General features: G+C 40.2%; 1 protein-coding gene across 3 annotated transcripts; it reads right to left on the bottom strand.

Annotated features, from left to right (window-relative positions):
* Positions 1 to 942: 942 nt before the first annotated feature.
* On the bottom strand, positions 943 to 26,502 carry MOSPD1 (motile sperm domain containing 1). 3 transcript variants are annotated; one of them, XM_074392304.1, is made up of 7 exons: positions 26,404 to 26,483; positions 13,450 to 13,567; positions 12,920 to 13,174; positions 12,720 to 12,795; positions 10,437 to 10,654; positions 4,753 to 4,914; positions 943 to 2,509 (listed from the first exon to the last, which is right to left on the bottom strand). In XM_074392304.1, the coding sequence occupies exons 3-7, from the start codon at positions 13,071 to 13,073 to the stop codon at positions 2,478 to 2,480; spliced, it is 642 nt and encodes a 213-aa protein (XP_074248405.1). In that variant the 5' UTR covers positions 13,074 to 13,174; positions 13,450 to 13,567; positions 26,404 to 26,483; the 3' UTR covers positions 943 to 2,477. The 3 variants fall into 3 exon arrangements, with proteins under 3 accessions (XP_074248405.1, XP_003931204.1, XP_074248406.1); XM_003931155.3 differs by lacking the exon at positions 13,450 to 13,567 and having other exon boundaries at positions 26,404 to 26,502; XM_074392305.1 differs by lacking the exons at positions 4,753 to 4,914; positions 13,450 to 13,567 and having other exon boundaries at positions 26,404 to 26,502.

Genomic DNA, 26,502 nt, shown 5'->3' with positions numbered 1-26,502 from the left:
GGGGTGGATCACGAGGTCGAGAGATCGAGACCATCCTGGTCAACGTGGTGAAACCCCATCTCTACTAAAAATACAAAAAATTAGCTGGGTATGGTGGCGCGTGCCTATAATCCCAGCTACTCAGGAGGCTGAGGCAGGAGAATTGCTTGAACCCAGGAGGCGGAGGTTGCGGCGAGCCGAGATCGTGCCATTGCACTCCAGCCTGGGTAACAAGAGCGGCACTCTGTCTCAAAAAAAAAAAAAAAAAAAAAAAGAAAAAGAAAAAGAAATGGGTCCTATCCCCAAGATACCCCATTATGTATATACAAATATCCCCCAAATCTGAAAAAATTCCCAAATTCTAAACATTTCTGGTCCCAAGCATTTTGGATAGGAGATACTCAATTTGTTTATGTTTTGCATAAAGAAACAGAAGTAGCCTGGCCAACATGGTAAAATCCTGTTTCTACTAAAAATACAAAAATTAGCCGGTGTGGTGGCGCAAAGCTGTAATCCCAGCTCCTCAGGAGGCAGAGGCTACAGTGAGCTGAGATCACACTACTGCACTCCAGCCCGGGTGACAGCGTGAGATCCTGTCTCAACACAGACACACACACACACACACACACACACACACACACACACACACACACGCATATTTAAACTAATAAAAGTGGTTACTTGTAAAAGGCTGGGTGCACAGGGAGGGTGAGAAGTGATTTTTCACTGTTTAAAGTTTTTTAATTTTTGAAGCATGTGATTGTTACCTATTCAAAGTTAAATTACAAAGTAAATTAAATCCCTTGGTAAATAAACTCAACACATTTCTAGCTGATATATTTCACTGTTTCTATTTTTCCTACATCAGTCACAGAAATACGAGACAACTTTAGGAAATAGAAGAGCTAAAACCTTGAGATCCTCAAAGGTAACTGAAATAAAATGTTTAAACCAATGCGAAGCTCAGGTCTCCATTTTTGTTTATTTTATTTTTTTAAGTAATTTCTGTTCTTTACAATGTGTTATCACACACACATGTGTATGTGCACTTGCACACATGTGCACACACAGGACTTGAGATGGATAAACAAGAATAGCCTCCACACATGATTTTTTTACAAAGTTCAAAGTAGATTACATTTATGTGCTTTTCATTCATTACACAATGTACAGATATGATTCGTTTAATGACTTATGCTCCCCACATGGTTAAACAATGAGGATTTCCTATGGAAGACTAGACATAAAAGTTTTTAGAAGCAGAGACGTTTTCTGCTAAAACCAACTTCAGGCATACATTTGTGTTTACATATATTCCTTGAGAATACTACAGTAGCAGTGCATAAGTTCATTCTGTAAAAAGATCTGAAAGATGATTTTAAAGAGACTTAATGCATTGTGCTTTCAGGTAAAAATCCTAAGACAAAAGATCAGTTACTATGACAATAACAGTTAAAACTGCATATATGTGTTAGAGATCAGAAGAGGCTATAGAGAAATGTAAATAGTTGTGCTTGGGGGACTTTTTTTTGGCAAAGTTGTCTTAATAATAAATAAAACCTTAAAAAAAAGTCTCAGTGACTGATATAAAATAGACACAGCTATCAAGAGCTTCCTCTACTTGGCTTAGAGGTGAAAAATAATCTCCACATAAATCACCTGGTATCTGGTAATCCCAGTCTGGGCAAGTCAGGCGGGGAAGGGGCTTGGAAGAAAAGATAAAGTGATGTTTCCTTCCTATTAACACAAAGCATTAACCAGAGGTAAAGCCAGGTTGAACCAACTAACTAAACAGATGCCTACCTTCCTTTAGAACTCTCAGACCAAAGAGAGAGGTCATCCTACTTCTATTAGGTTGTTTTTCTTTTTTTTAACCCCATATGATGTTTGGTGTCTGGACCACAATCCATTCTGTAATTCACAAGATGAACTAAACATGTCCTGTCTTCTGTGAGACCCTAGAATAAGCATGATCCCTTAGTACTTTACGCTTTGTTTGCCCTCTACACATTAATGGTAAAACAATTATTTTTAGAAACACCATGGCAACCATTTATAATGATAGAGGGCAAGGTATAATTTACATAATCAGGTTGATGTTTGTAGGTAGGGAATAAATGTCATTTTAGTTTTAGGCCAGTTTGCTCTTTTAGTCTTGTAACTTTAAAGCATACGTGACCCCTCGTAATCAAAGGGAATTAGAAAAAAGATGAGAAAATAACAAATGTTTTAAAGTCTTTTGCACACCAGGTATAGATATAAAAAGAACTTCTTCAAATAATTTCCTACGTGTCACTCAGAAGCATCCTTGCCGTCTGTAATACAATGTTATGCAGTCCTTCAAATTATAGAGTAATTTAAAATATATATTATACATTTGAAATTATTTCAAATCATTCTATAGTTGGTAGCATGTTAATGCAGTGAAATAGAGATAAAAGGCAGTCCACATTCATATGTTCAAGACAGTTACTTCAGAAGTCAACTGAAATCCTTGCTCATGTTCTAAGTATGGCCATTGTGATAAGACCTGAAAGATGAAAAATGGAGAACAGTTAAAAGACATGCATCTAACAAAATTTCCATTCAATAAGCAATTGTTTGGACCTCAATGAACAAATAAAATGTAGCACATACGCAGGCACTCTACCAAGAACTCAAAGTCAAATTGAATTTTGTTGATATTATACAAAAGAAATCCAATTTATAGCAATGGACAGTCACTGCAGAGATTTAATTAAATCACTAATGTCTGGCCATAGCAAATCTATCCATCAAACATGTCTCCTACTTTATCCAGTCGCATCAGCCACAGTAATAGCAGATGTGCCACTTTAAAGCATGGGTAAAGCCAGTGGACTTTGTCAACAAAAGCATCAAGTCTACCTATATTCCAGGGCCCTAGGGCCACAAAGAGGCAGAAGCAGGGCATTCCTGTTTTGCTTCTCTCTTTTGAAGAGACTCTCCACATAAAACAAAAATAAGAAGAATAATATGTTCTGTCCTAAATGAAGGGTAATGAAAGTGTGATTAAAAAAAAAAAAAAGTACACAGAAGGAGAATAATCACATGGGACTGGGGAAGTCAGAAAAGTTGTCCCCAGTGGTAAAAGCTGCCTTAAAAGATGGACAGGGGCCAGGCATGGTGGCTCATGCCTGTAATCCCTGCACTTTGGGAGGCCAAGGTGGGTGGATCACCTGAGGTCAGGAGTTTAAGACCAGCCTGGCCAACATGGGAAAACCCCGTCTCTACTAAAAATACAAAAATTAGCCAGGTGTGGTGGCAGGCACCTGTAATCTCAGCCACTCAGGAGGCTGAGGCAGCAAAATCCCTTGAACTGGGGAGGCAGAGGTAGCAGTGAGCCAAGATCATACCACTGCCCTCTCCAGCCTGAGTGACAGAGACAGACTCTATTTAAAAAAAAAAAAAAAAAAAAAAAAAAAAAAGATGGACAGGAAAGAGACAGAATGAGGAGATGGGCAGGCATTTCAGGTGAGGGAATGGCATGAGTAAGGGCCTGGAGGGCTGGGCCTCTAGAGGAGCTTTTCCAGAATCAGTGAATAATCTAAAAGGCTTTATGCAATGATTTATAGAGGGAAGCAGCTAGACAAGATTGGCTCATAGACATCTCAGATTGTGGAGTCTTAAATGACAAACTATGGCACTAAGGGTTATACACTTCATTCTATGGATTATGGAGAACCACTGAAGGTTTTTGACTAGGGGGTGGTCGTGAAAGCAAAAGAGAAATTAATCTGACAATGTGATGGATGGTTGGTGAGGGGAAGTGAATGGATGAAAGCAGGCCAGGCGCGGTGGCTCACACCTGTAATCCCAGTACTTTGGGAGGCGGACAGATCACGAGGTCAGGAATTCAAGACCAGCCTGGCTAACATAGTGAAACCCTGTCTCTACTAAAAATACAAAAAATTAGCCAGGCGTGGTGGAGGGTGCCTGTAATCCCAGCTACTCAGGAGGCTGAGGCAGGAGAATTGCTTGAACCTGGGAAGTGGAGGTTGCAGTGAGCAGAGATTGCCCCATTGCACCCCAGCCTGGGCGACAGTGCAAGACTCCATCTCAAAAAAAAAAAAAAAAAAAAAGGAGAGAAGGAAGAACACAGACAGAAGGTAGAGAGACAACCTAGAAGACAATTTTGAAATGAAAAAGAGAGAGCAATATGCCAGGGAATACTGAAAGAGTTGGCATCTAAGCATGAGGAAAGTCATTCATCACCAGAACACTAATCCTCGACACATGGAAAGTATGGAATAAATGTTTGTTCAATTTAAATGATCAACTCTAAGATTTCAAGCCAGGATGGCTGAAGGAAATAAGGGAATTGGTTTAAAGAGAAAGGTTCTGAACATGGTATCTTCAAAAGTAAGGAAAAAATAATAATAAAAGAGAAAGGTTCACAATATTAAACAAGGCTGCACTGTTCATCTTTATCACAGTATAGTTTGTCTATTTCCCTAGGGCAATTCTTAAAAGTAGAAATGCTTTATCATGGAATACATATGTTTTACATTTTATACATGTTTTACGCCACTGTAAGTCAGAAAAGGAAAATAATTGAATACAGTATCAGGTATTAGATAGATACGCTAAAAAGAAATAAATACGAGCTAAAAATTATTCAAAGGCACCTGACCTCAACATGCTCTTGAAGCATTTACCTGTTCTTCTAAAAAACAAAAAAATCAAACCACCACCACCCTGCCACACACATAAAACCCTACACATATGTCCCAAATGCATCTTTAAAACCCTTACCTAAGATATAAGCAGCCACTAATTTTTGATTCACACTTAAGTGGAGGTAGAGAGGCACCAGCGATTCCACATCCCCCAGTGTAGGCAGCATGAGGGCTGCAATGCACACCACTCCCAGGAAGACAGTTAGTAAACTAGGTCCTGAGGAGACAGCTCTGTTTTCTGTAAAAAGACAAAAATCCCTAAGCTTCCTTCCAAAAACTTTAAGACAAAAGTTCCTTCACAGATACTGGCCGCCACTCACCAGGATTCTGATTTTGTCTAACTTCTCCGATTGTTTCCCCATCATTTTCATCCGTCAGAGAGTTAACTGCTGGGCTGACGTGGAAGCCCATATCTTAACCGGTCTGAATCATGGCTGCATAGAATGCTGACGTAGCATTGTGAGGTAGTGAGTTCCTACTGAAAGGTGGTCACCAACTCCTCCCACCACCCCACCATAGTCAGTAGAAAGTATCCAAGCATGTATCATCAATCTATGCACATTTTAAAATTATAAGCACATGCTCTGTACTGTTAGGCTTAATATAAAATATACAAATCGAATTTTGGAAGAATGTGCTAAAATAAACATAAATTGAAGTTCTGATATTTTCTTCCAGTACCCCAGTGACTTGCCTGTGTATATTCAATTCGAGCCTGCCACACTAGACCTCCACTACCTTTTTGGAACATTTTAGGGAGATCTCCAGATAGGTTTGATCCTAATAACTGTACATCCTACTATCGATTTTGAAAATGTTAAGGAACTAAAAGTGTTTCCCTCTGCTCTATCCCATTTATAGCAAAGAACACAGCAGAAATGGTATCTGGCAAATACGCTAAGTGAAATAAGCCAGTCACAGAAGGACAAATACTGCATGATTCCACTTACACATGGAATCTAAAATAGTCATACTCATAGAAGCAGAGAGCAAAATGGTGGTTGCCACAGGATGAGGGAGAAGGATAATGCAAATTGCTAATCAATGGGCATAGATCTCAATTATGTAAACTGAGTCCTAGAGATCAGCTTGGCAACACTGTCCCTACAGTTAAACAGTATTTTATTGTACACATTCATTAAGAGAGTAGATCTCACGTTAAGTGTCCCTAAAATACAATTCTGAAAGCTTAAAAATAAAGGCTGGGTGTGGTAGTTCACGCCTGTAATCCCAGCACTTTGGAAGGCTAAGGTGGCGGATCACGAGGTCAGGGGATACAGAACAGCCTGACCAACATGGTGAAACCCCGTCTCTACTAAAAATACAAAAAGTAGCCAGGCGTGGTGGCATATACCTGTAGTCCCAGCTACTCAGGAGGCTGAGGCAGGAGAATTGCTTGAACCTGGGAGGCGGAGGTTGCAGTAAGCCAAGACTGTGCCATTGCACTCTAGCCTGGGTAAAAGAGCAAGACTGTCTCAAAAATAAATAAATAAATAAAATGTTATCAGACCTGCTATTCTACAGTTCTGGCTCTATGTGTATAGTATACATACTCATACTTTTAAGAAACCCAATAACAGCATTTTTTTTTTTTTTTTGTCATATGGCTTTTCCCACTACCTTTCCTTTCATTAAAAGGAACAGCCAACAGCAATACAATCTTTGTGTTTTAATAATGAAATGCTGTTCATTCTATTATTAAATGGAACTTTTCTAAATTATTAATACCTTAGCTGTTGTATGGAGTTTAATTGAACTTCATCAGAGCCAGAGAGGTGAAAACAAATTCAAATTTTATAGTAATTACTGCTTGGGATGAAACAATAGCAGAAATACCTAAAAGAAAAACTATTAATTTCAGTTAATAGAGTACCCTTATAGTTATATTTGCAAGGATGAATTCTCAAGAAAAACAGTTATTTATGACAAATACACTGTTCACTGCAAATCCACAATAAAGATCATTTCGAAGAATTTTTAGTATTTAGAGAACATTTAGCACATAGAGAAATTTGGAATTTTTAGTATTCCAAAAATATTTGCATAAATGCTTGAAATTTTTCAAGATGAAAAAAGCTTTTTTTCCCTAGTACTACAGGATAATTGTAAAATACGTTATAAAGATAAAGAAAATGTAAATGTTCCTCATAATTCCACCCTCCTAGAGCTAACAGTGTTAACAGCTTGGTATGTATCCTTTCAGATTTTACAAACGCCCATATAAACATTTAGAAGAATATTTTACATAAATAAGGCCATATTATACATACTGTTATGTAACTGCTTTTCTTTTTCCTTAGAAATATATTTGAATACAAGTCATGGCACAAAAAACAAAAATTAAAAAAAAAAGAAATATATTTGAAGCTCTTTCTATGACAATGTATAAGCATTTATCATTCTATCAGATCCTTGTAAATGTCTGCCTGGCACACTATCTTATGAATATTTATAATTTAATCAATTTATAAGTGATAGGCTTTTAGGATATTTTCAATTTTTTTTATTTTTATAAACAATAATTAAGACCATAATTTTTTTATATGTGTGTGTATGTACAGACCATAATCATCGTAAGCCAGAGGGCACTGACTCAAACATTATAGCATAGACATAGCAATCCGTTAGTAATGTAATTAAGACAAACCAACTAAGATTCCGATGTATCTTTTAAAATGGCTTTTTAAATAACCTGAGCTCTAGTACTTTATAAAAGTATACTCTGCAGGTTTCCCTTAACAGTTAAATTTCTGTTGAATGAAAAAAAATCACAAAATATAAAATTGCACTTACACACACAGGCAAGGTCTGGAAAGTAACATGGAACACTTATATAAGCAGATTTGTTAAATGTGTGAGATTACAGGTATATTTTCTTATGTTACTGCTATATGTATTTGATACAATAAACTTAAATGTTTTCTTTTTACTGACTTTCAATATATTTCAAAATCCAAATTTTTCATAACGTAGCCATCAACCATTTTCCTGCTAAAAGTGAGTCTCCCAACACTTTTGTACCTCTAATACTTTAATAATATGCTAATACTTTAATAACATTGTTGAAATGTCCTCTAAGCTAAGGACTTGTAAAAGTAATGACATTTCAAAGCCTCCCCAAAACAATCTCAATTTATTTAAACATTTTAATTCAGAGAAACTTAATGAAAAACCTGAGTGTTCCACATGTTGGCAACCACACATAAATTCCTGTAAATTTAGCAGACAGGAGACTAAATCAGTCATCATGATACTCTATTAAAGAAGAAACTACTCAACTTACTGCCAGGTTATTAGGCACACTGGAGTCACTACCCATAAATGGGATATACTAGCCAGGACTGTGAATGGAGCTCTACTGTGGTATCATCCTTCCTCTAAAAAGCTGTCATAGCCATGAAAACCTTGTAAGCTAAAACAAAACAAAACAAAACAAAACAAACTCACCATTGCCACAGACTGTTACCAGACCTGATGTCCAGCCTTTCTAGCTCAGCCCATTTACAAGTTTTATTTATTTATTTATTTTTAACATTTTTTTTTTTAAGACGGGGTTTCACCATGTTGATAAGGCTGGTCTTGAACTACCAACCTCAGGTGATCTGCCCGCCTTGGCCTCCAAAGTGCTTGGATTACAGGCATGAGCCACCACGTCCGGCTTCCCATTTACAAGTTAATGCCAGACGCTGTGCTAGGTGCTGAGGATATAACAGTACTAGGAAAAATGCCTGCCTTCACAGAGCTTCCTTGCAGGAATGGATTAGAGAATTCTTCCCCCCAAAACAGAGATCGCCATATGTTATACCAGCATCACTTATCCTCATTGATCTGCCTACTGCAATTTTACAATCAGAAAAATTCTCTAATGTACTTTAGATGTCGAGGTTTGTTATAAAAGTAAAGCCTGAGCTCTGTAATCCTAGTACTTTAGGAGGCTCCGGTGGGAGGATTACTTGAGGCTAGGAGTTCAAGACCAGCCTGGGCAACACAGTGAGACCCTAGGTATGGTGATGTGCACCTGTAGTCCCAACTACTTGGGAGGCTGAGGCAGGAGGATTACTTGAATCCAGGAGTTGGAGGCTGCAGTGAACTATGTATAATGGTACCACTCCACTCTAGTCTGGGTGACAGAGTGAAACCCTTTCTCAAAAAATAAAAAATAAAACAAAATAAGACAATACATACTACAATTCTTTTTTTTTTTTTTTTTTTAAAGACAGGGTTTCACCGTGTTGGTCAGGCTGGTCGTGAACTCCTGACCTCAGGTGATCTGCCCACCTTGGCCTCCCAAGTGCTTGGATTACAGGTGTGAGCCACCACGCCAGGCCATACTATAATTCTTTAGCCTTTTAGTAGGTTCTTCACCTGAATTTTAATAAATTTTAAAATAAAAGAAATCGAGTTCTCCTTACATATTATTTACATACACATATACCCCTAAATCTTACCCCTTATTATTTTTGGCTATTAAACCAATCTGTTAAATACAAAATTGAACTTCACAGACTATTTTAAATTACAAGTCTAACTTCAAAAAACAACTACAAATTAAATGGCCTTTCTTGTACTGGTGAACGCATTTTAAAAGTGGAATCTTGCATTTCGTAACTACGTTAACTTTACAATATTGATCTGACAAAGGGACACTGGACAAAAGTTCTCTTTCAGCTTCAAAAGATGAAAAGCTGGTCCTGTCAACTGATAATAGTTGCTGAGAATAAAATAATCCACTATAGGTTGGTGCAAAAGTTATTGCGGTTTTTCCAATTAAAGTAATGGCAAAAACTGCAATTGCTTTTGCACCAACCGAATAGCTACTACCTGATCTCTAGTCCTGGTATTACCAGAAAATCTAGATGCTCCCTAATGGACCGGGAAGAGACTTCTGGCTACAATGAATCAAAGAGGTACCACTTGTTGCTATTGAAATAAACATTCTATGAACAAACTGATGTGACTGAATGTAACAGCAAGAAGAGTTTTTTTAATCCTTCATATAATGTTGCAATTTCAAGGACAACTGCTGTCATAGTCATGTAACAGGGTCACCATCAGAAAGTTTCCAGTTTCCCTGTTTTTCTATGGAAAATTTTATCTTTCTCCTATTACAACAGGTTTAGGAGGAGATAATGAGAAGTTAAGAGGAAGGGGTAATGACGTCCAAAGAGTTGAATATGAGGTAGTGTCAATGTTGAAAGAATATATCATAACACTTCTGAATATCTAAGCTGGAAGGAAATGAGGACTGGAGAGGGATTCAATTAATAGCCCACAGGGGATATTATAATCTACTTAGTTTAATTAACTTCAACTTTAATGAGATTTTTTTTTTTTTTTAAATAATATGAACAGTGCACTAAGCTTGGCCTATTGCCAAACACAATCTCTCTCTTCCTTGGAACTAATTAAATGAGAAAGGATATAGGAAAGTCATGGAAACAAAGTATAGAACTGCCAAATTGTACTAGCTTCATAAAGTATGGTGTCTGCAGTCTTAGATATATTTATGTTATAGATATATTTAAAAGGCTACAGCACCATCTACACTCTCCTTACAGCCTAGTCCAGTGAGGGGTATTCCTTCCTCTCAAAGTCCACCTCTAGGCTTCGGCTACCTGATTCTCTGGGTTCAGTTTTTAAGTAGTCAACCATGTTTGAAGTGAGAGATGATTTTCCTAGTAATTCTTCTTAGCTGCCTGATTATTTTAAAGTTAATAATGTGTAAGGCCTCAAAAGGGCTTTAAAACAACCCAAAACTACCTGGTTGAAACGACTGCTCAAAAAATAAACTTTCAGTTAAATGTTCCTTTATTCTTTTTTCCTCTTCTTCCTTTTGTTGTTCTTTTGCTGATGGGAGAAGAGTAGCAACAACCTCTTTTCTTCCCAAAGCCTTCCTTTGGCTTTGCTCGGAAACTTGGAGACGGAATTTGTCTATCACGCCATAGTGACACGATCGAACATCTCTATGACGAATCACACTGAAAACAGCAAAAACAACAAATGCTGTTTAGATTTCTGGGAGCCGGCCAAACAGAATGCAGTGAGATATTTTAATACACTAAAACAATATTAACTGACTGTAACCAAATACTCAAAAACAGAAATTTGCTAAGATGCTAAAAAAATCACAGTATAACCCAAAAGAAATCAGTAATTCTGAAATATTTGATTAAAACACATACTCTAAAACACAGAATAAAAGTCTTAAGCCAAAAATAAATGATAGGTAAAGAAAATTCCTTTTTGGTCAGGCATGGTGGCTCACGCCTATAATCCCAGTGCTTTGCGAGGTTGAGGCCAGGATCACTTAAGGCCAGGAGTTTGAGACCAGGCCAAGCAACATAGAGACCCCATCTCTATAAAAAAATTTAATAATTAACTGGTGCGGTGGCATGCATGTAGTCCTAGCTACTTGGGAGGCTGAGGTAGGAAAATCCCTTAAGCCCAAGAGGTTTAGGCTACATTAAGCTATGATCGCTGTCACAGCAAGAGAGCAAGGCTCTGTCTCAAAAAAAAAAAAAAAAAAAAAAAAAAAAATCCCTTTAGCAGTGACTTTTTTTTTTTTTCTGAATATCTCTGTGAAGCAACATTTACTAAATAGGAATACATGCAATTGTTTATTCCCCACAAACATCTCATAAATTTCTATTGCTACTTACTTATTGTTCAAGCAATAAACCTCACCCTACACTTAAAATTGAATTCCAGGCATGCAAGTAGAAACAGGCAACTGAGTAAGTAAGTAATCCAGTACAACAGAAGGCCAATAATACACCTCTATTTCTCTAAAGAGAAAAGAGCATGAAGCACTGTAATTCTTTTTTTTTTTTTTTTTTTCTTTTCTGAGACAGTTTCACTCTTCTTGCCCAGGCTGGAGTACAAGAGTGCAATGGTGATCTCGGCTCACTGCAACCTCTATCTTCTGGGTTCCAGCGATTCTCCTGCCTCAGCCTCCCAAGTAGCTAGGATTACAGGCACCTGCCACCATGCCCAGCTAAATTTCTGTATTTTTAGTAGAGACAGGGTTTCACCATGTTGGCCAGGCTGGTCTCAAACTCCTGACCTCAGGTGATCCTCCCACCTTGGCCTCCCAAAGTGCTGAGATTACAGGCGTGCGCCACCACACCCGGCAGAGCACTGTCATTCTTTCTGCAATTCCATTTATTTTATTTTGTTCTTACTAGGGAACACAAAACAATTAGGTCAAAGATAACACATTAATTTGGCAAGAGACCACATTTCTTTGAAATAATTCTTGCTTATTGTGTACTAAAGGAAAATTTTTTAAAATGCGCAAAAACACATTCTCAAAGATACATCATTTTATGGCTTTGAGCTTATGAAAAAGTATTCAAAAGAAAAGAACTGTGCTTCTCATTCTCACAGAAGATTTAAACAAATAGTGTACTTAGTAGCTTAAATTAAGGGTTGGTCAATTGATCCATCTGGTCACCACTATTTCTAAAGTAAAAATTAAATATGAACAGCTTGAACAATCACTTATCTGACACTCGAATATGAAATTATCTGGAAGAGCTCAGATAGTATTTTACAGATGAGTAGTTACACAACTGCTTCTTGTTTATATAGATTAAATTCCAGGCTTTTAGTTGAATCACTTCAGAGAAACTTATATTACCATTGTTTTTAGACTGCAGTATTATAGTTTTCCAAATTTCACTATAATAGCAGCATGGTCCAAAGAAAGTTAAATCCCCTATTTTAGCTGGAGAAATTTAAAGGAATAAGTCAGAACTTTACCTTTATAAACATCCCTAGTATGACTAAAACCACAACAATGAGAAAATGTTCATGGAGATACTAACACATACATGAGCTCCAACATCATGAAATATTATTAAGTATTTGGCCGAATCTCTTAGACACTTCTTACAAAGAACTTGATAGACAAACTTTCAGCAAAAATTCAAAAGATTATAAATCCCTATGTGGGAACAGCTTCAAGAAATTATTTTTTTTCAAGTTAAAAATATAAATATTAACACACTTAAAATGTGTTACCAGGAAGTAATCTTGACTTACATATCCACACAACACTGAGGCTTTACTGCACCTGCAGCATCAACGACAACATACTTATTTGGAGTAGTACACAAAACTGAAAGAAAAAGTCACAATGGGCATTAGTGTTTTGTTTTGTTTTTTGTTTTTAATTAGTTTCTACAAGTAAAAAATTAGTAGGGACCAGTTAAAAACCCAGAAAATATAGCTAGGGGACTTACCTTTGAACTTTAAGGCAAACTCATAGGGATTGTACAGTGTCAACACTTGCTTATGTGTTGACTGATCATCTGCATAAAATATGAGCTCCGTGGGGAACACGAAAACAGGAAGATTTCCTTCCACTAACTCTGGTTGTCTTTTTTGTTGATGCATTGGCACTGAATCCCCCTTGCTGTGGTTTCTGTTTTTACACTCTCAAATCTATTTTGGATTTTTCTTAGATTGAGTTAAAAACTCCAAAGCATTTTGGCAATCTAGAAATAGAAGGAGAAAGCAAGAAGAAAAGTGAATGATCCCAATTTTCATTAATCTATAGCCCCTCCACAAAAAGCATATTTAGCATGCATTAAAATAGGCCCCCAAATTGGCTGAGTGCAGTATCTCATGCCTGTAATCCCAGCACTTTGGGAGGTTGAGGCAGGCAGATCACTTGAGGTCAGGATTTCAAGACCAGCCTGGTTAACATGGTGAAACCCTCTGTCTACTAAAAATACAAAAATACAAAAATTAGCTGGGTGTGGTGATGCACCTGTAGTCTCAGCTACTCAGGAGGCTGAGGCAGGAGGATTGCTTGAATCTGGGAGGTAGAGGTTGCAGTGAGCCACGATCGCACCGCAGCACTCCAGCCTGGGCTACAGAGGGAGACTCTGACTCAAAAAAAAAAAAAAAAAAAAAAAAGTTCCCAAATTACTTAAACATGCCTTTTGACTTTTTCCCTTTACTTACATAGCTTTGACCAAATTATACAAAGAGGTTTATACATGCTCCTTTCACATTGAGGATTTCAACCTATGGTAAATTATCTAATACTCAAAGGAATAAAGAAGTCTTTTTCAAATTAATGACCCCCTTTCAAAGAGGTGAGATCAAAGGTATATCACCCTTTTTAAACCTCAGATTTTTTGAAAAGTAGAATAAATTAAGTATAATCACAACTGATTTTGCATGAGTCCAGCAGAATTCTTAAAGACTAAAAAATAAACACAAAGTAAGTTTCCATGAGTTCTGGGAGAAAACCATGAGAATCACTTTTACGCTTGTGTCAACAATACTTTATTTAGTGCCTTCTTGGCAGCATGGGTGGGAGAGTTCTTTTATTCTTTTTTCTACTGAAGCCAGAAACAAGCTAAAATGTCTTGAAAGAAGGCCGAATGGCAACACATGCTAAGCAGTCCTTGGAATTTTTTTACGAAAATGTGAAGTCAGTAAATAGGCTTTGGCATGTGAGTGGCACTGTGCCTCTCCCACCTACATCAAGTACACATGCTTTGTGAGAGCTATTCTCCTCCAACTTCAGAGACTTTTTTGGATTCCCTCTGGGTTCTTGAATGTGTTCCAGATAGCTATAACTGACAGAAGTCTGAATGCCTGATAAGTGTGATGTTTCTCTATTTCCTGATCTCATTTAAATCAATATTCTTACTTACCAAGCACACCAAGTGTGCCTTTTTTTTTTTAAGAGACAGGTTCTCCATATGTTACCCTGGTTGGTTATGAACTCCTGGCCTCAAGCAATCCTCCTGACTCAGCCTCTGGAGTAGCTGTGACTATAGGCATGCCCTCACTATTAAGGCATGGCTTTTAAAAATAAAATGTAAAAGCTAAAACATACAATCAGAGAAAACCTCTGATTTTCACCATGTAGATCACACCTTTAAAACAGACTATAAGCCACTTAACAGTTTCAAGTTCAGGTTCTCATACATTCAAAGAGAATAAAACAAATCAATGAATTATTTGGTTTTACCAGCTACTGAGGCACATATCCTCTGCTTCTGATAGAGGCCTTTCCAACTTCTATCAAACAGGAGCTGTGTAATCATGTATGCAAATATTTATTCTTTTCTTTCAGCTGGACATCTATTATATGCCAGGAACTATGTCAGAGCTGAGCACAGATACAAAGATGAATAATGCACAGGCTCTACCCTCAAGAAGTTGAAGTCTAATTGACAAGACAAAAATATTGAAGCTACCTCAAATATAATGCATACCATGGTATGCATAGTGCTAGAGAATCAGAAGACTACATAAGTAATTCTACCTGGAAGAAAGGCCAGGAGTTGGCCGGGTGCAGTGGCTCACGCCTGTAATCCCAGCACTCTGGGAGGCCGAGGCAGGCAGATCACTTGTGGTTAGGAGTTAGAGACCAGCCTGGCCAACATGGTGAAACCTCGTCTTTACTAAAAATACAAAAAGTAGCCAGGTATGGTAGTGTGTGCCTATAATCCCAGCTACCCAGGAGGTTGAAACAGAAGAATTGCTTGAGCCCAGGAGGCAAAGGTTCCAGTGAGCTGAGATTGTGCCAACGTACTCCAGCCCGGGTGACAGTACAAGACTCCATCTTGGAAAACAAACAAACAAACAAAAAACCTGTTCCTGAAGATAGAAACAAACAAAAAAATGATAAATTCATCTGTATAACTTTTTAAATTTTGCATGGCAAAAAAACTTTATGAGCAAAGCCCAAAGGAACACTTACGATCCATATCACAAGCAATAGCTTCCCTACTATATGGAGGGCCTATGAATTACTGAGAAAAATACAACTTGATATAAAAGTATATGCAATTATCGCTTTTCAATTAAATCTACAACAAATTTCCAGATATAAAGGGTATAAAGAGAAATAAGAATTTTTAACTACAACAAAAAATGAGCAAACTATAATATTTCATCAAAAAGGGACATAAAAATTCTCCTTGAACTTACAAAAGGATGTTTAACCTCACTCACAAGAAAAGAAATGCAAACTAAAGCCATACTACAACACAATTTTTTTACCTGTCTCGTTAGTAAAACTCAAACTTTGATAGCACATCATCATGGGAGCAATCAAGCATGTGCTTACACTGCTTGTGAGGAGGTGAATTGGCATAACCGTTGTACCTGCCAAATTAAATGCACACATCCTCAGATCCAGAGATTCTATGTCTAGGGATTTATCTGGCTTATATATTCCCCTTGTGTGAAGTCATGTAGGTGAAAGGTTTTTTCTCTTCAATGCTGAGGGTTAAATAAAATAATTTATGTGAAACAACATGGAAAAGACCTTGGCACTCAGTAAGAACTAGTTTTTTGGTGTTCATAGCAAAAGATTGGAAACAAGCCCCGTGCGGTGGCTCACACCTGTAGTCCTAGAGCTTTGGGAGGCCGAGGTGGGCAGATCACCTGAGGTCAAGAGTTAAAGACCAGCTTGGCCAACATGGTGAAACCCCATCCCTACTAAAAATACACAAATCAGCCAGGAGTGGTGGTGTGTGCCTGTAATCCCAGCTACTCGGGAGGCTGAGGCAATAGAATCCCTTGAACCTGAGAGGTGGAGGGAGGTTGCAGTGAGCTGAGATTATGCCACTGCACTCCAGCCTGGGCGACAGAGTGAGACTCAATTAAATAAAGTATAGTCTATCCATTCATTGAGATACCAGATATCAAGAGGAGACTCTGTGTAGTTGGAGATGGGCTGATCTTCAAGATGTAGTGTTAAGTGAGAAATGCAAGGAGCAGTGCAGTGTGTAACAAATGCTGCCATTTGTATAAAAGGGGAGATAAAAGAATATGTAAAGCTATTCTCTTGGATATGGGTGAAATTCTTTAGGAGGATATCCACATTTGTCCATGGAGAGAAAAACTAAGCCGCTAGAGATGGGGTGGGAAGAATTTTTCTCTGGATACTCTTTTGTATCTTTTGAATTCTGAGTCTTTGAATACTTATTTTTATATGTATTTTATAAGTATTTTGAATACTTATATTTTTTAAAAAATCAAATTTAGTTAACAACTCTGCTAGGTAGGGCCTATTTTGAAAAAGGTGCCTGTTTTGAAACACAAGAGGGAATTTAGAAACAATGTGCGAAAAATCTCTGTTAAGTGTATTTTCTAATTTATCATCCTCTAAAAACACTGAAAACCTTAAACTATTGGCTAAATAGAAGAATTTTCATTTTTAAAAATAATTTACATGCAACAGAAACTCCCTAATGAGAAAAACAAAGATTTAAGACAACTTGCAAACTTAAGAACATGTTTAACTCCAATGTGAAACTATTTGTTTTAAAAGAGTATGAAACGGTTCATAAATCTGACTGGGAAGTCAAAATTAACCACACAGACAAGTGCTAAACTCTTGGTTCTAACTTTAAGGAGAAGTTAGTCAACGGAAGTCAAAGTACAAATTTTACTTTTACTATCTTCGAATAATGGCATAGTAGAAATTCCTTTTAATTTCAAAGCCTTCTGTGTCTGAATTTCAAAGTCCTGCCTCAGCTGGGCGTGGTGTTCATGCCTGTAATCCCAGCACTTTGGGATGGTGAAACCCTGTCTGTCTAAAATACAAAAATTAGCTGGGCGTGGTAGTGCACGCCTGTAATCCCAGCTACTCAGGAGGCTGAGGCAGGAGAATTGCTTGAATCTGGGAAGCAGAGGTTGCACTGAGCTGAGATCACATCACTTCACTTCAGCCTGGGTGACAGAGCGAGACTCTGTCTCAAAAAAAAAGTTCGTATTTTTAGTAGAGACGGGATTTTGCCACGTTGGCCAGGCTGGTCTTGAACTCCTGGCCTCAAGTGATCTGCCTGCCTCGGCCTCCCAAAGTGCTGGGATTACAGGCATGAGCCACTGCGCCCGGCCAGGGAGGGGAAATTTGAATTAGGTTTTGAAAAATGAGTAAAGTTTTGCTGTCCAGAGAGGAAGAATGGGGCAAACCTTAATTATTAATGCCCTGATGAATAGTTCCTGACAACTATAGCTGTTTCATAATCAGGAAAAAAGTGTGTGCAATTCAGTAAGTGAAATTGTCTCTTGATTTTTATATATATATATATATATATATATATATGAAAAAAAGTCCTGCCTCCCTCATGCTGACTACCACACATGCCCTAAATCTGTAGCCACTGTCCCTGCTTATCAAGAAGATCAGAGTTCGTGCAAAGGATGTTCCAAAATTCACATCACAATCAATTCTGCATTGTCTTGTGTTTCCTTTTCAGTTTTATAAAGAAAAATCAAGAGACAATTTCACTTACCTAATTGCACACACTCTTTTCCTGATTATGAAACAGCTATAGTTGTCAGGAACTATTCATCAGGGCATTAATAACTAAGCTTTGCCCCATTCTTCCTCTCTGGACAGCAAAACTTTACTCATTTTTTAAAACCTAATTCAAATTTCCCCTCCCTGGCCGGGCACAGTGGCTCATGCCTGTAATCCCAGCACTTTGGGAGGCCGAGGCAGGCAGATCACTTGAGGCCAGGAGTTCAAGACCAGCCTGGCCAACATAGCAAAACTCTGTCTCTACTAAAAATTCAAAAAAAAAAAAAAAAAAATTAGCTGGGTGTGGAGGTGCACACATGTAATCTCAGCTACTCGGGAGGCCGAGGCGGGAGAACCACTTGAACCAGGGAGGCAGAGGTTGCAGTGAGCCGAGATGGCGTCACTGCACTCCAGCCTGGGTAACAGAGCAAGACTCAAAAAAAGAAAAAACAATTCCCCCTCCCTGTGGCATTCCTGTACTATAGTGATCTCTATCTCCATGGATCTCACCAATTTTATATTTTTAATGTACTTACTTTATGAATTGAATTCTTTTTTGAGACAGGATCTTTCTCTGTCATTCAGACTAGAGTACAGTGGCACAATTTCAGCTCACTGCAGCCTCAAACTCCTGGGCTCAAGTGATTCTTCCACCTCAGTCTCCCAAGTAGCTGGGACCACAGATATGTACCACTCCCGGCTAATATTTTAAAAATGTTATGTAGAGACAGGGTCTCCCTATGTTGTCCAGGCTGGTCTTGAACTCCTGAAAGGAAGCCATCCTCCCACCTCAGCCTCCCAAAGTGCTGCGATTACAGGCATAAGACACTGCATCCAGCCAAAACGGAATATTTTGACATTTGTTTTGTGTGCATTGATTTTGACTCCTCAATCAGATGTCAGGCATAAGGCCATCTTGCTGTTTGTGGGGCACTTTAGTTTTTTGCACCCCTCATAGGCCCAAAGTCAGTGATGAGCACTTAGCAGATAGCTAAGAGGTTATCAGTTATACTACAGATGTCTATTAATAACTGTCTCCTCCACTGGGGAACACGCCCCCCAGCACTCACCCATCACAGCTGAACATACTTTGTCCATACAAGACAAGCAAGGGATCCTAATTAGAGCAGGAGGAAGTCTTAGGTGGCTGCTCACCACGGGCTGGGGTAAGAGGACAGCAGAGAGGATCAGCACTCCCAATTGCCTCTCTTCAACTCTTCTCCCCTCCCCTCCTTCTGTTTCCCTCTGATTTCCCCTGGCTCTTCAGTGCCTAACTGTGCCAGCAAGCATTTAGAAACCTGAGGCTCCAACATACTTCCGACCTCACCGGCAGAGATCTGGTGATACGGGAAACTGTCTTGTCTTCCTCCCCTGTACCAAAAGCACAGAAAAGCAATCCTGAATGAAATTATAAAGAAAACCTTATGTGTGCACACCACCTTGTGACCAGTTTGCAAACTACTTTGCGACAAAAAGAAGCATAAACACTGAGATCTTCACACACGCCTGCCACTACCATCAATCCAGGGAGACCAGCACCGCAAAGTATGATGATTTTCTCCATTTTCCTCACTTTGCATTGACCAGAGGAAGGAAAAGACTTTGAGATAAACAGGAATCCATTTCACCACCATACGTACAAAACTTAGAGACCGTTAAGTTGCACTGAAGCTGCTTTCACAGCATTTTCTCATTTGTACCCCACAACCTGTTTTTGGAAAGAGGAGGCTGCAAGAAGCAAATAAAATAAGTGGGTCGAAGTTTGAAAACAGTTAAGGATGATTCGAAGTACAGTCTTCACCCAGAAACTGGCAACCCATCTGCTTGGTCAGTGTACCAGCTACTTAACTATCTTTCCCTGGCTCTTGCTGTTTACTGATTAAGGTTCCCAGCTCCACCTTCAGATCAGCTCCCTTTTATCTGGGCACAGGGGCTATGTCCTACTCTGTGCATCCTGTGCCAATGGCCAACTAAAGATTAAATCGTTAAGAGCAATATGTTCCTTTCCTTTAGTCTCACTAGTGTTAAAACCTCCTTCCCTCACACTTCATAAACTCAATTGTCCTCTGAATTGCCAGTATTGCTTATTAGGGTTTCTAATGGCTGGCATTTTCCTAAAGTCATAACAAGTGACATTCTAATGTTTACTTTCGACTTTAATGCTCATTGCTTAATATTTGGCAATTTTGTTTATATATTATATACATATATTTTTTAGATGGAGTCTTGCTCTCTCACCAGGCCGGAGTACAGTGGCACAATCTTGGCTCACTGTAACCTCTGCCTCCCAGTTCAAGTAATTCTGCCTCAGCCTCCCGAGTAGCTGGGATTACAAGCACGCACCAACAAGCCCAGCTAAGTTTCGTATTTTTAGTAGAGATGGGGTTTCACCATGTTGGCCAGGATGGTCTCGATCTCTTGAACTCGTGATCCACCCACCTCAGCCTCCCAAAGTGCTGGGATTACAGGCATGAGCCACTGCACTCGGCCTGTTTTTAAATATTTTCTAGATTTTTGGTATGCTTTGCTATTTTAACTAATGGGATTGACTGTTATAAAGCATATGTTGTGATTGGCTAGTCCATATTCAAGATTTAAAAGTTGAGTAGTATATATTTCAAGATTAAAAGAAAGAATACCCTAATGTCTTTTTGAAAACACTTCATATTTTCAAATGTGTTATTTACAACCTGGTTATAATTATTGTGTTATTTCCATGTTTTACAATATCTCAATATGTCCTCATTTATTTCAAAATTTGCAATTCTCAAAGCAAAATCCATATTATAGGATTATATATATGTTGCTACATGTAGCACTGAGAAGTTTTAGAATCACAAATTCATGGCCAGGCACGGTGGCTCACGCCTGTAATCACAGCACTTTGGGAGGCCGAGGCAGGTAGATCACCTGAGGTTAAGAGTTCAAGACCAATCTGGCCAACATGGCGATACCCGGTCTCTACTAAAAATACAAAAATGAGCCAGGCATGGTGGCGGGCACCTGTAATCCCAGCTACTTGGGAGGCTGAGGTGAAGCAGGAGAACCTTGAGCCCAGGAGGCAGAGGTTGCAGTGAGCCAAGATTGCACCACTGCACTCCAGCTTGGGCAACAGAGTGAGGCAATGTCTCAAAAAAAAAAAAAAAAAAAAAGAATCACAGATTCAATAAACATTTCCTGAGCACATATATATGAGGCACGGTGCTAGGGAATATGGGGATAAGATGAAAATATTTTGTCAGCCCTCCAAAAACTGGGAATAGCAGGAAAAACAGATATATACAAAAAATTAGCTGGGCATGGTGGTGCGTGCCTGTAGTCCCAGCTACTCAGGATGCTGAGGCAGGAGAATTGCCTGAACCCAGGAGGCAGAGGTTGCGGTGAGCCGAGATCGCGCCATTGTACTCCAGCCTGGGTAACAAGAGCGAAACTCTGTCTCAAAAAAAAAAAAAAAAGAAAAAAAAAGAAAAAAAAAAAAAAAAGAAAGAAAGAAAGTGATCATCTGCCTTAAGGCTAGTCTGCAGTAGAAGGGGAGGGCCAGGTGAATTCCAGGAAGAATGTGTGTAGCAGCACAAAAGGGATGTTTAAAATGAGCTTTGGCATATGGTTACAACTAGCATATATGGGAGGAGTGGCAAGAAATTCAGCTAGAAAGGTAAGTTAGAGGCAGATTGTGAAAGATTTTGTGAACGTTTGGGGGTTTAGACTTGATTCCCTATGCCAGTGGTTCTGGCTTGTTAGAAACACAAATTCTTGGTTCTCACCCTAAGCCTACTGAATCAGAAATTCTGGGATTGGGGCCCAGTCACCTGTTTTAACAAGTTTTCCAGGTGATTCTGATCCACACTAAACTTTGAGAACCACTGCTGCAGGCAGTGGGAAACCACCTAAAGATCTTCTCTTTTAAATATAGGGACAAAGTCTCACTATGTTGCCCAGGCTGGTCTTGAACTCCTGACCAAGTGATCTGCCTGCCTTGGCCTCCCAAAGCACTGGGGTTACAAGCATAACCTACAATTGTGCTTGGCCTTCAGGACTTTAAGCAGGGAACTGATCTAATAAGATTTGAAGTAGGAAAGGGTTGCCGTTGACCATTCAACCACAACACCTAACTCCTGAGTAGTTACCATAAAAAATAAAAAATCGGCCAGGTTCAGTGGCTCACGGCTGTAATCCCAGCACTTTGGGAGGCCGAGGCGGGCAGATCACTTGTTCAGGAGTTCAAGACCAGCCCGACCAATAGGATGAAACCCCATCCCTGCAAAAAATACAAAAATTAGCCAAGCCTGGTGGCATGTACCTGTAATCCCAGCTACTTGGGAGGCCAAGACAGAAGAATTGCTTGAACCAGGGAGGGAGAGGTTGCAGTGAGCCGAGATCACACCCTTACACTCCAGCTTGAGCAACAAGAGCAAAACTCCGTCTCAAAAATAAAAAAATAAAAATAAACTGTCGAATGAATGTGGTATGAAGAAATGATGAGGGCCTAGGCTAAGGGTTCAGAAATGGAGAAGAAACAGGTTTTTAGAGATGTTTTACATGTGACCGAATTCAACCAAGTGACTAGGATATATCCACACAAAGGTGTGACTGAAATGGTTTTTATATAAAGAAACCTGTAATAGTGTGGAATATATTAACTGCTAGGCTTGAAAAAAGTGGTCCTCATAGAACCTGGAAAAAGGGGAGTTCAAGAGCAAGTGTTTTTGTGTTTCCATATAGTCAAGAGCAAAGCTTGCCTTGGCTTACACATGAGTCTTCTGGTCTGTTTGACAGTTCTCCTTCTCACTGAGAGTTAGTAAATTGCCATTCATGCTCATAGGAATCTTTTGAGTTTGGCTGGTGTGAATCAATCAGTGAGACTGACAATTTCTGGATGTGCCAATGAAATGCTGAACCTGGAAAAGCTAAAAACCAGACATTGGTTCTGGTGATGTAACCAAGGTACTACTAAAGTAAGACAATGCTACAGCCTTCCTTTTTTAAAAAGAATTCTAACTTCATCACTAATAACATAGTCTGTCTAATTCAGGAAGAAGCTGGAATGAGTAAAAGAATCAGACTTTGTTCTCTGCCCTGAAGGTCAAGAAAGTCAACTGAAGCTGCTATTTCTAATTTTGGAGGCAGGATTTAGCTGAGGCCATCTTCAATTTCCTGATGAAGAGAGGTACAGGTCAACCTATATGGTTAATATACCTAATGAGAACTCTGCAGGGTGCAATTCCTTTTTTTTTTTTTCTTTTTTTGAGACGGAGTTTCAATCTTGTTGCCCAAGCTGGAGTGCAATGACATGATCTGGGCTCACTGCAACCTTCACCTCCTAGGTTCAAATGATTCTCCTGTCTCAGCCTCCTGAGTAGCTGGGATTACAGGCATGAGCCACCACGCCTGGCTAATTTTGTATTTTTTAGTAGCGACAGGGTTTCTCCGTGTTGGCCAGTCTGGTCTCGAACTCCCTCAGGTGATCCACCTGCCTTGGCCTCCCAAAATGCTGAGATTACAGGTGTGAGCCACCATGCCCAGCTGGAGTGCAGTGGCATGGCCTCAGCTTAATGCAGCCTCGACCTCCCAGGTTCAAGTGATCTTCCCACCTCAGCCTCTTGTGTAGTTGAGACCACAGGTGCCAAGCAACTATGCCCAGCTAATTAAAACAAAAAAATATATATATATATTTTTGGCCGGGTGTAGTGGCTCATGCCTGTAATCCCCGAACTTTGGGAGGCCGAAGCAGGTGGATCACCTGAGGTCAGGAGTTCAAGACAAGCCATAAGCCCGGCCAACATGATGAAACCCCGTCTCTACTAAAAATACAAAAACTAGCTCGGTGTGGTGGTGGGCGCTTGTAATCGTAGGTACTTGGGAGACTGGGCAGGAGAATTGCTTGAACCCGGGAGGTGGACGTAGAAGGCCAAGCGTGGTGGCTCATGCCTGTAATCCCAGCTTTGGGATTACTTTGGGAAGCCAACATGGGCAGACCAATTAAGATCAGGAGCTTGAGACCAGCCTGGGCAAACATGGTGAAACCTTATCTTAAAAAAAAAAAAAAAAAAAATGACAAAAGTTGGCCAGGCATGGTGGGTCATGCCTATAAACATAACACTTTGGAAGGCCGAGGTGGGCAGATCACCTGAGGTCAAGAGTTCAAGACCAGCCTTGCCAACATGGTGAAACCCTGTCTTTAAAAAAAAAAATGACAAAAGTTGGCCAGGCATGGTGGCTCATGCCTATAAACATAGCACTTTGGAAGACCAAGGTGGGCAGATCACTTGAGGTCAGGAGTTCAAGACCAGCCTGGCCAACATGGTGAAACCCAGTCTCCACTAAACATAAAAATAAGCTGGTCGTGGTGGTGCATGCCTGTGATCGCAGCTAATTGGGAGGCTGAGGCGGGAGAATTGCTTAAGCCTGGGAGGTGGAGGCTGCAGTGAGCCAAGATCATGCCACTGCACTCCAGCTTGGGTGACAGAGCAAGACTCTGTCTCAAAAAAGTGATAATAATACAAAAGTTAACTAGGAGTTGTGGTGGCACGCCGGTAGCCCCAACTACTAGGGAGGCTGAGGTGGGAGATCACTTGAGCCTGGGAGACAAATGTTGCAGTGAGCTGACATTGCACCACTGCACTCCAGGCCTGGGCCACAGAGCAAGACCCTGTGTCCTGAAAAAGATGTTTTTTGTAGACATGTAAAATGTCTCTATATTCCATTTTAAACTTCTTTAAAAACAGAAGAAGAATAGTAGCAAGTTACTTTATTGGCCTATTAGGGGAATGGAACCGCTTTTCTGATAATTTCTTAACTGTTTTTAGAAAATGCAGTTAAATGTAAAATCTATGAAAAAATTAAATAAAACACTTGGGAAGCAAATGCGCATGAACAATTTAAGGAAGAAGCATACATTGTTTTACGAACTATTTGATCTGTTTTGTATTTTTGCCTACAAATGAGTAACTTTATACTGAATATGTGTCCATAACATTTAATTATATATTATTAATACGAGTATAGGGAATCTATCACAGCTATCCCTTCCAGAGTTGAAAAATTCCAAACTTTCATAGTATTTGAGTAAACAAACCTCTGTTGTTTTGAGAGTTCAAGAAATGCTTCAGAAACTAGTTTAATCTCGCATTCTGATTGGGTATGTAGATGTGAACAACTTGAAAGACACATTTGGCCCCATTTCCTGTTTTCCAATCTTCTCACTACCAACTGTAATCTAAAAGTTGGCATCCACTCCGTATTTAATATCCTGTATATCGTATTTTCTAGGCAGAGATTTTCCAGTACTTAGAGGAAGCGTGGACAAGATCTTCACCGAGAACATTATTAAATCACATGTGTGCCTTGAGTGAAAAAGTAGACTTTCCCCTTTCTGTCTGGAATTCACATTGAGAACGCAATGCACTCCGAAAGTACAGGACTGCTTTTAGGCAAGATCCAAAGGACCCAATTTTTCACGTTTGCGTCCTCTTCTTATTTCCCTCAATGGTAAATTTTCACTTAGTATTTGTCCTCTCGTTCCCCGACGGGAGATCTCTCCTATTCTACCGGGGCAGAAGTGCTACTTCAGCCGGAGAGGGCAGATGTTAATTACTTTCCTTCAAAGGGGGAAACGGCGGAGCATCGATTAACGGCTGGAGGGCTCGAGAGGGAGTCAAAAATGGTCTGACCTAGGACTTCAGCTCCACCTGATTGGGGCCCAGCCTTCCCAGCCCTCGTCCCCACACCGGCCGCTCCATATGAAACCGATCATGTGAGCCTGTTTACAGCAGAGCGGCTGGTGCAACCATCAGGATCCGTGCAGAGGTCCAGGGAGGGGGAAGGATATAGGCCACGCACCCCCTACACCCCACCCCATTATTCCAAGAAGGCGTTCGCTCTTCCACTCCGCCTCTCCACCCCAGTTTCATCTCCCTCCAGCCAAAGAGAGCAGAGCCGAGGATATCCCGGGACGCTTCGCTCCAGCCCAGCCGATTTCCTTCCAGTTGCTCGCTGGGGCGACCGGCTGAGCTGGAGGAAGGGCGAGGACCGTGTCACCCCAGAGAGTCAACCTCCCTCCCCCAGCCCTCCTCTCTGCGTCCACCAAAGAGTTGTCCCTAGAGCCGCATCCCCGGGGCAACCAAACTCCGCTGGGCAGGCACCGAGAGGCTCCCGAGCCTGCCTTTGCCCAGGCAGGAGCGAGGCACACAGTAGCTGGCCAGACACCGGGGCCGGGCTCTGCGGGCGGAGGGTCCACTGCCAAGGACACACGGGACAGGAAAAGACCCCCGCCGCCTCCTCCCCGCTGCCCACCCGCATCGCGGCGCCACGGAGCCCCGCTGTCAATTACAGAGCCAAACTCCGACTGTGGGGATGGGTCATTCTTTGGCGGGGGGCTCTCAGGCACGTAACTTCCACGTTTTCCTGAAGTCAAAGGAAGTGGGTGACGGGACGGTGGGGGACTCTCACCTCGGCAACACCGGCTTCCTCGGAAAGCAGCTGCGACTGCTCCTCCGCTCCTTTGTCAGCGTCTCTAGGCTGCACTGCCTGCTGGGATACCGGAGGACT

The sequence above is a fragment of the Saimiri boliviensis genome, chromosome X, assembly GCF_048565385.1.
Source record: "Saimiri boliviensis isolate mSaiBol1 chromosome X, mSaiBol1.pri, whole genome shotgun sequence".
In the NCBI taxonomy this organism is placed as follows: domain Eukaryota; kingdom Metazoa; phylum Chordata; class Mammalia; order Primates; family Cebidae; genus Saimiri; species Saimiri boliviensis.
This window is presented reverse-complemented; position numbering and strand designations above follow the sequence as displayed.